A 10543-nucleotide genomic window follows, 5' to 3' on the forward strand; every position below is an offset into this window, starting at 1 on the left:
CGGTTAATCAGGCATCATGTAGTGGCGTTGATAGCCGAAAGACAAGGGTACATGCACCGATCAGCCGGTGTCCCGATGATTGAGTGCTATGTGCCTTATGTCCAAGGCTTGATGCAAAACTACTATCGAGCCGGGGGTCTCACCGGAAGCAGCCTCTCTATCCTTATGGGGTAGAGGTAAGGCTGTCTACATCTTACCCTCCTCAGACCCTACTATAGCTTTGCTATTGGTGGGATATACTAAGTACGATGATGATGATGACGACCAGGCATAATAAAAATTCGACCTAGAAAAAGAAATCATCTGTCTGTCACTACATATCTACCTATTCTAATAAAGTAAAATATATGTGAACATTTGTCATGTTTTGGTTAATTCTTATAATTTTTTTTCCTCCAAAACTAATATACCCTAATATATGTAATAAATCAATAATGATTCACTTTCCTTTTACAGTATATTTATATAATATATATATATATATATATATATATATATATATATATTTATAAATATAAATATTAACATATTATTTTACTATATATTTCAAAATACTTGGTGAATTTCAAAAATCAATAACAAATCATGTGTCTCAAATAAAAATTTGTTTCGGGTTTTTTTGTGGAACTTAAATTTGATTTTATGGGTCAAAAGTTGGTAAATAGATTGTTTGGTACAAGTTAACTGCATTTAGGTTAAAATTTGTAACGGGTCAAAAATGAAAATTTTTAGTATTTTTAAAAGTTTGAGAATGCAAAATAGATTTATCGTCAATTTGTTATGGGCTCAAAATGTTGACTTGAAAATGTCAAAAGTATGAAAGTTATAAGTTTAAACATGATTCGGGTTTCAAAGTTATTTTAAGGGCATTTTTTGAAATAATCAAAAGGTTCAGGATTTGGCAAACTGACTATTTTTCCCTCAACTATTAAAATATAAGAAAAGATTGCGAACACTTTCGACGTGCCACCCCATGCCTATCAATGCTTCTAACTTTTATCAAATTGAAATATTTATGTCAACATTAATTTTCCTTCATTGGTGATCAGAACGTTGTATGAGAAGCATGTCATGCAAAACTATGCTCAAATGAATATTCACAAAATTGAATGGCTTAACATGTTATTTTTTATGTTGTCATTATGACAGAGTCGAGAAGCCCTCTGAAACTTATCAAAATCTTTTTCATGGTGTAGCTCAGAAAAATATAGCTCTTGAAGAACATCCATTATTACAAATTAATGCTCTACTTGATGAGTGGTAAATTGATAAATATATCAATAAAGGTAACGCTCCTTTTGTATTTAGGCTGAGTGGTTAGAACTAATATCGTATGAGAAGCTTTATTTCCTTGGTTCATAACTAAAAGTTTTTTAATTATACATATATGGCACCGAGATTGAATTCAATAGAAAGAAGCATTCTTGGGTACGTTTTTGCACGGACATTGTTTTTATTAAGTTCATTTAAAAAAATTACTTTATGATATATATAAATAAAATCAATTTATGTACACATTTTATAGATACAAACATAGATGTAATACATTTTTTTCATATATGCTATTTAATTATTTGTTTTACTTATAATTTTATAATTTGAATTATCCTGTGTGTGACACGGGCTCTAAAACTAGTAATATATATTACTAAAATACTTTTCGCCTTGCGACTTATCTAAGGATGATAAATATTCACCTAATTGTTCTAATTGATTAGACGTAAACCTAATTAAACCTATTCCTTGTAGTAATTAATAAATATGTTCGGATGATACAGAAACCAAATTGCAAATTATTGATATAAAGAACTTATAATCACGGGAAAAGCAAGTTTTGACATTACACGATCCTCAAAAGATGATATGATATTCCTTGATTTGGTAGTGGCGTGATTTCAAGGATAGAGTTAGTAATGTTTCATGCAATGATATAACGTGTGTTTGCCTAATATTATATTAGGATGGTTGGGGTGGGCAGCGGGTAGTGCCCCCGGGTAAAATCTGGGTACAACACCGCATCCACCCTCTCCATGTTGCTTTCTGGGTTGTGTCTCTAGGTAAACAACCTGATTTATTTTGTGGAATCTGGCTTTTCAGCGGTTAGGATTTGACCGTTGGATTTTTTTTTTCATTGTAAATAAACTTATACTCTCTATTATTTACTACATCTAATCTCAATTAATTGAATACAAAAGTCTAGATTTATGTAGTGTGGTTTGTTTCTTTTTGTCAGGCATCAAGCTTGTATGAATCTAAGTAAACATCTGAAAAGAAATAATCACGGTTATATGATAACAGTTTTCAACTCTTTCTTCATGTAAGCAAAAAGAGAAATAGTCTACCCATTATGTAACATAAAACACTGAATTATAAAGTGTGTGATAACACTACTATAAAACAGCTTATTTTCCTACTAAAATTTTGTACAAAATTTCTTTAGCATGTTATTCCAACAAATTTAAGACGAATTTAAAACAAAAATGAAAAGAATTGTCATTTAGTTTTTGAAAATGATCGTATTAGTTTTTCCACTTCTCTCTCATATTAGAGAATAAAAAAAACAAAATGGCAAAAGATGCCCTTTACGTTGTTTGACCTGATTTTCATTAGACGTCCTTTAACAAAAGAAATGGCAGAAGACGTATTTCATGTTTCAGATTCTTTTCATATTTCGTTCTTTGTCACTAACCCAGTTAAATTTTTTTGTTAAATCTGGTCATGTGCACATGAGGGCAAACCGGTCATGTTACCTATTTATTAAAAAAATTGTAATAATAAAAATCAATTTAATTAACCCCTCTCTTTGAGTTCATCCACCACCACCAAAGTTTCATCTCCGGGGAGGAAGCCACCACCGTCTTCTCTGGCGAGCCACCAACGTTGGCACCGGAACCACCATAGCTGGCCACCTACCATTGTCTCTCCCTCCAAGCAACCCAACACTGCCACCATGAACGTCTTCCCTTCCCAGGTGGGTTTCAGGGTTCCAATTGAACCACCTGGTAAATCAGAACCGGCCAAATCATTTGGCCTACCCACCATCTCTATCTCTCTCTCACACACATAATCACCCACCCTCCCTTTCGCCTACCCACCTCCCCCACTGTCACACTGTCACCGACGCTTGCTACCCACCGCCACCATCATTCCAGACTAGCCATGGTATCTCCACCATCTACCCAACACCAATAACTTAAACCAGTGTTCACCACCATAACCTTTGATTAACCATTTAACCACCATTTAACTCACCTCCGCCATGAACCATCAGCTTTGAATGAAAATAGCCAACAACTGAAATCAATTTCTTCAACCAGATACCCAACATAAAATCATCTGTATAAGAACCTCCTCCTCCTACCCTCTCTCTCTCTCTCTCTACAGCACCACACCCGGACCAACGTCAAACTACTGGCCAACCAACTGCACACCACACCACCAAACTTAAGACCCAGAATTAGGGTTTCCGGATAGCCAATTAAGGATGAAATTAGGATTTCTAGCGGACTTCATGCGTTCTGATAGTAGTCCGATTGGACTTGCAACCATCATCTGATACTACAATCACCACCAATCGCCGCCAAAGGGGGCTTCTTTTGGTTGCGGAAAAACGAGAGGGGTTGTACCCTCTGCTGCCATCGCAAACCAACATCCTCGTGATGCCCAAACTCCATTAATACATACTAGTTTCGTGGCTTCCCTGATGCTAGTGGTGGTGGTAACAGTGGTAGGTGGTGGTGATGGTAGGTGACAGGTGGTGGTGGTAGGTGGAAGTGATGGTGGCTAAGAGAGATCGGAGATGGATGTGAGAGAAAGAGAAGAGATGAGATGGGGAGAGAGTATTTAAGTGATTTTAATTATAGAAATAACTCCTTAAGAGGTAAAATGACTAAGTTGCCCTCACATGAGGCGCACATGACTGGATTTAAGAAAAAAAATTAACGGGGTTAGTGTCAAAGGACGTAACGTGAAAGGAATTTGAAACATGATGTATGTCTTCTGCCATTTCTTTTGTTAAAGGACATCTAATGAAAATCAGGTCAAACAAAAGGACGTCTTTTGCCATTTTGTCTAAAAAAAGTGTATCAAACGAGCTCACTTAAACTTAAAAGTTAGCATAATGTGAGATCTGGGTATTCAATTAATAAAGGGCCAAACTATTGTCTAGATCTATGAATTATTAGGAAATCGCATAAATAGGTACACTTTTGAAGAAACATGAAAAGAATCCGGGTCGGAACCATGTAGATGTTCCCCGGTTTTCGAGATGAACGAACCACAACTTTGTCTTCTTCTCCGGTTGCTCGAGATATGCCATGGAAAAGTGGTGGAGTGGAGGTGACTGCTAAGAGTTTCCTCTTTTTTACAGACACAAAAATATGTTGGAACTCTATGGCTACCATCATGAAACCCTAACCTTAGTGGGCCAAGCCCGGTTAAGGGTTGCCTCCACAACCCTCCAGCCCATTGGGTATTGGTTAGTAAACGATAATAATATAACAAATATAATATATAACATTATAAGTAAAAGGTCGTACCAAGGATTTAGGACCCTACCTCCACAACTTTAGAAATCGCAAAAAATGAGGTTATGTACCTGGAATCGGGATAGCTGAAATTAGTATCATAATATTGGGCCATTTTTTTGTAGTAATTAAATTTTGTGCATAGCTACTAATTTTCATGACTCTAAATCATTGTCTATCATTCAACATCACTTAATTTCCTGCATGGGTTCAGCTATATGCTGGTGAAACGTTGACTCGATAAAACAGTTTATAACAGTCGTTAAATACAAACATAGTTTTCTGTTTCACAAACTCAGGAACGTCTGTCATTCCTAGGATTTGTACCACTGCCCTATACACACAATTCGAAGGTTCCCCGAGATACATAGCCCCTGTTCGGAGACAACCTTCTCCTAGGCTAGTTGTCCCGGTTGGAGAACTGGTTATGACTGACTTGGTATTGTATGCCAATTATGAGTTATGTATGGATCCAGACACATGTGTATTCGGTCTGAGTTGCTTTTTATTATCTATTTTTAATTGTAACGATTTTAGAGACAAATAATCTCATGCAAACATTTATCAGACTCTTTGCAATAAACAACCTGTTTGTTACAAGAGTAAAACTTGTTCAGTTGGTAAAAGATTTAACGCGTTCATCTGTTGTTGTCAGTTCGGTGATAATCAGAACTTTTTCCTTCGGTATGATATTAACCTATATTTGTAATAGGCTTTCATAAGTACCTATATGAAGTTTCTTGATTAATCAGCTGACTTTAAGTCTGTTTCAGTTCAGCAGACTTTAAGTCTGATTCAGTTCAGCAGACTCCTAGGTCTGACCCAACCTTAGTAGAGTTATAGTCGTTTAAAAATATACTTTGTATTTACATATAACATTTGGGATGGCACGCTTTGGCCTAACAAAGTCTATCATGTTGGCAAACTTCTCTAGGTAGCTAAACGGGTCCCGCGGTTGATTGGGATTTGTATGAATTACTTACCTTAGACAAGAAGAGTCTACTAATGTTATCTCCCTTACAGTTACTACATGCCCGTCAAAATATATAGTTTTGATAACATTATTTATTGTGGAAGTAACGTCATTATGTTTAGTAAAGCATCATTTGGAAAACATTTTAGTTTAACGACTATACCCATAACTAGGTTTTAAATAACTAGGTAATAAAATAACTTAAAACATAATCCTACCTTAAGAAGCTAGTTGACAACTAAGAACAAGAAATTGGTAGCTCGTCGGTTAGTGCTTCGCTTAATATGGCAGCGGGTTGTTGGCAGCGTCTCGGAACCTAATTTTTTCACGAAAACAAGCCTTCGGAACTTCAGGAAAACCTTGGCACACACTCCTAGGTTAACTATGTGAAAATGGAAGTGATTTGGGATGGCTTGAGGTGAAACCCATAACTTCCCTTTTATAGTTGAAATTTGGCCATCTTCGCGTTGCGCGAATCGCCTTTGCTCCGCACATTTATGCATGTCAATCTCATGATGTCATGACACGTGGTAGGACACGTGGATTCGATTACTTAACCATGTTTCGCGTCGCGCGAATATTCAGCATATCTTGAATTGTGTGCCGGCTACTTCACATAGCGCGAAGTACATCAGTCTCAGATTCGCATCGCGTCAAGATGAATGAAAATCAGAGTTTTCATTTTCAGTCCTTTAACTTTCAGAATTTGCATTTTTAGCCCAAAATTAAATGGGGTATTAACATGGTGTTACATCCTCCCCACCTTTAGAAAAATCCCTTCCTCAGGATTTATGCGAAGAGATATGGATATTTTCTTTTCATCTCAGATTCAAGTTCCCAAGTGAATTCCGGACCACGTCGGGAATTCCATCAAACCTTTACTAATTTCAGTCTTTCACGTTTAAGGAACATAGTTTGTCTGTCCTCAATTTGTATAGGTTCCTCCACAAACTTAAGTTTTTCAGTTACTTGCACGTCTTTCAGAGGCATTGCGAGTGTTTTATTAACTAAACATTTACGTAGATTTGATACGTGAAACACATCATGAATTCAATTCATTTTCGAAGGTGGCTCTAGACGATAGGCTACAGGACCTATTATTTTAACAATTTTGAATGGCCCAACAAATCGTGGACTTAACTTTCATTTCTTTCCAAAACGGACAACACCTTTCCAAGGTGATGCCTTCAGCAACACTGTATCCCCTTCTTTAAATTCCAACGGTTTTCACCTTATATCAACATAACTCTTTTGTCTATCTCGTACTGCTTTCAGTTGTTCTCAAATTTGAATTACTTGATTAGTCGTTCTTTGGACAATTTCAGGACCTGGCAGTTGATTATCACCAATCTCGGACCAGCATATGGGCGTTCTACACTTTCGTCCGTACAATGCTTCATATAGTGCCATTTAAATACTTGTGTGATAACTGTTATTGTATAAGAATTCCATTAGAGATAGGTGGGTATCCTAATTACCACCTAAGTCTATAACACAAGCACGAAGCATATCTTCCAAAGTTTGAATTGTCTTTTCACTGTTCGTCAGTTTGTGGGTGATAAGCGGTACTTAAGTTTAAGCGCGTACCCATTGCCTTTTGAAAACTTCTCCAGAAGTTGGAAGTAAAACGACTGTCTCTGCCAGAAATAATGGATAACGGCACGCCATGTAGTGATACAATATTTTCTATGTACAGTTGTGCTTACTTATCCATGCTGAACGATTCTTGAATAGGAATGAAATGAGCATATTTTGTCAGTCTATCTACAATAACCCAGATTGCATCATTTTGACGAGAAGTCTTTGGTAACTTCATAATAAAATCCATATTTATCATATCCCATTTCCAGATAGGGATCTCAGGTTGTTGCAATAAGCCTAACGGTTTTTGATGCTCAGCCTTGACTTTTGAACATGTTAGATATTTGGCTACATACAAGGCAATTTCTTTTTCATTCCGATCCACCAGTAATCCTCTTTTAGGTTGTGATGCATCTTGTCACTTCCAGGATGCATCATATACTTTGAATTATGGGCTTCTTCTAAGATTTTCTCTCGTAAGTTTCAAATCATCGGTACCTAGTTTCTTTTTCCTAACTGGAGTATTTCATCGCCGCCCTTAATTAATTGATCTATTGTAACGTTTTCCTTTTCAGCCTTTATGTTATTTTCTTCTAGTGCTATCTTCTAAGCTTCATTTATTTCGGTAAGTAGATCAATTTTAAGTTCCAGCCTCAGAGCACGCACTCTTTTCGGCTTTTCATGTTCTTTTCTGCTTAAAGCATCAACCACAACATTGGTTTTTCCTTCATGATAGACGATTTCACAATTATAATCATTTAGTGTTTCCATCCATCGTCTTTGTCTCATATTCAGCTCCTTTTGAGTAAATACGTGCTTCAAACTCTTGTGGTCAGTGTGGACAGTAAACTTTACACCATACAAATAGTGTCGCCGTAACTTCAACACGACAATTATAGCTCCTAACTCTAGATCGTGTGTGGTGTAATTATTTTCATGAATTTTCAACTGTCTTGAAGCATAAGCAATAACCTTCTTTTCTTGCATTAAAACGCACCCCATACCTTCGTGTGAAGCATCATAGTATACGATAAAGTTATCTTCACCTTCAGGTAAGGCTAAGATAGGTGCATTTGTCAATTTCTTCTTCAAGGTTTTAAACGCTTCCTCTTGTTTCGGTCCCCATTCGAAATTAACAGATTTTCAGGTAAGGGAAGTCAAAGGAATTGCTATTCTTGAAAAGTTTTGAATAAATCTTCGATAGTAACCAGCTAACCCTAGAAAACTTCGAACTTGTGTCGGGGTCTTTGGTGTCTCCCATTTCGCAATTGCCTCAATCTTTGCCGGATCAACTTGAATACATTTTTCGTTTACAATATGTCCAAGGATGCACTTCAGACAGCCAGAACTCGCACTTCGAGAATTTAGCATATAGTTTCTCCTTTCTCAATGTTTCAAGTATGGTTCTTAAATGGGCTTGATGATCTTATTTTGTCTTGGAGTTGATAAGAATGTCATCAATGAAAACATTAACAAACTTATCCAAGTATGGTTTGCAGATTCGGTTCATCATATCCATAAAAGCTTCCGGAGCATTAGTGAGTCCAAATTGCATAACAGTGAACTCATAATGTCCGTATCGATTTCGGAATTATGTCTTTGATATATCATCTTTTTGTACTTTCAGTTAATGATATCCAGATCTCAGATCAATCTTGGAAAAACAACTCGCCCCTTGAAGCTGATCGAATAAATCATCTGTCCTCGGAAGTGGATATCTATTCTTGATTGTAACTTTATTTAATTCATGATAATCGATGCACATCCTCATCGATCCATCTTTCTTCTTCACAAAAAAAATTGGAGCTCTTCAAGGTGAAGAACTTGGTCTTATGAATCCCTTCTCCAATAATTCGTCTAATTGCCTCTTTAGTTCCTTCATTTCGGTTGGTGCTAATCTATAAGAAGATTTTGCAATCGAAGCTGTTCCTGGAACTAAGTCTATTCTGAACCCAACTTCTCTATCTGGCGGTATTCCAGGTAGTTCATCGGGAAATACATTCTTGAATTCAGAAACTATCAGAACTTCTTCCATCTTCTTAGGTTCAGGTTCCTTAGTTACGTATGCCAGGAATGCTAGGCAACCTTTACCTAAACAATGACTTGCTTTGATTTTTGAAATGATTCCAATTCTACCATATTCTTTATCACCAGCTATACAGATAACTTTCTTATTCGGAATTAGTATATTGATGGCTTTTTCATCACATATAATGCGGGCTTGGTTAGCAGATAACCAATCCATTCCTAATATTACATCAAATCCTGCTAATTCCATATGTAACAACTGTACTGGCATATCATACCCAGCTAAGGATATATAACTACTTAACACTTCAGATATTTTAATCATGTTTCCGTTTACAGTTTCTACTTCGTAATGATTACTTAATTTAGCTAGAGGTTCATTCAATAGACTACAAAATTTATAATCTATGAAACCCTGATTAGCTCCTGAATCAAATAATACTCTAGCATAAACATTATTAATAGGAAATGTACCAGTAATCACATCTGGCAGCTCTCCCGCCTTCTGTGTATTAAGCATAAAAGCGCGGGCATTTCCCTTCCTTCCGTTATTCTTGGCACCACTTCCACTGGTGCCACTTGTAACTGGTTTCTTCTTAGTGCACTTAGCACTAAAGTGCCCTCTCTCCCCACAATCAAAACAAACTATTAAATTCTTCCTGCAATCCTCCTCCTTATGACCTGGCCTTTTACATAAATTGCAAGTTGAAAACGGATCAAACTTGTGAATATCGATTCTTGGTATAGGCCTCAAACATCTTCCTTCATGTCTTTTCTCATAGTTCTTACACATCGGTCGATTAAACACAGCCTACCCCTCCTTTCCTTTCTCAAACTTCTTCCTTCCATCACCTTTTCAAGGATAGAGTTAGTAATTTTTCATTCAATGATATAACGTGTGCTTGACTAATATTATATTAGGATGGTTGGGGTGGGCAGCAGGTAGTGCCCTAAGGTACTCTGGGTACATCACTAGGAGTGTTTAAAGGGTAAGATCCAACTGTTTTACCTAATACCCTACCTGGACCCTTTACCCTTTTAGAAAAAACGTGAACCCGAGACCCTACCCTCTAAACAAAAAAAGGGTTGAGTATAAATAAAGGTTTCAAGGGTAACCGGGTTTCAAGGATCCGACCCTTATCTTGCTCACCCCTATACACCGCATCCACCTTCTCCATGTTGCTTTCCGGGTTGTGTCTCTGGGTAAACAACCTGATGTATTTTGTGGAATCTAGCTATTCAACGGTTAGGATTTTACCGTTGGATTTTTTTCATTGTAAATAAACTTATAATCTCTCTATTATTTACTACATCAAATCTCAATTAATTGCATACAAAAGTCTAGATTTATTTTGTGTGGTTTGCTTCTTTTTGTTAGGCATCAAGCTTGTATGAATCTAAGTAAACATCTAAAAAGAAATAATCACAGTTATAC

The 10543-nt window shown here is 36.6% G+C and overlaps 1 protein-coding gene across 1 annotated transcript; it reads right to left on the bottom strand.

The window, feature by feature from the left end:
- Nucleotides 1-8890: 8890 nt before the first annotated feature.
- On the bottom strand, nucleotides 8891-9901 carry LOC143557825 (uncharacterized). The gene has a single exon (XM_077046803.1). It carries the CDS (start codon nucleotides 9899-9901, stop codon nucleotides 8891-8893), a length of 1011 nt encoding a protein of 336 aa, XP_076902918.1.
- Nucleotides 9902-10543: the final 642 nt, after the last annotated feature.

The sequence above is a fragment of the Bidens hawaiensis genome, unplaced genomic scaffold (assembly GCF_021521415.1).
Source record: "Bidens hawaiensis isolate Kalapana, Puna unplaced genomic scaffold, B.hawaiensis_p1.1 tig00019200_1, whole genome shotgun sequence".
Lineage (NCBI taxonomy): Eukaryota > Viridiplantae > Streptophyta > Magnoliopsida > Asterales > Asteraceae > Bidens > Bidens hawaiensis.

Excerpts from the sequence above, each read along its gene's own strand:
- LOC143557825 (XM_077046803.1), bottom strand. The coding sequence starts at position 9,901 with ATGTGTAAGAACTATGAGAAAAGACATGAAGGAAGATGTTTGAGGCCT.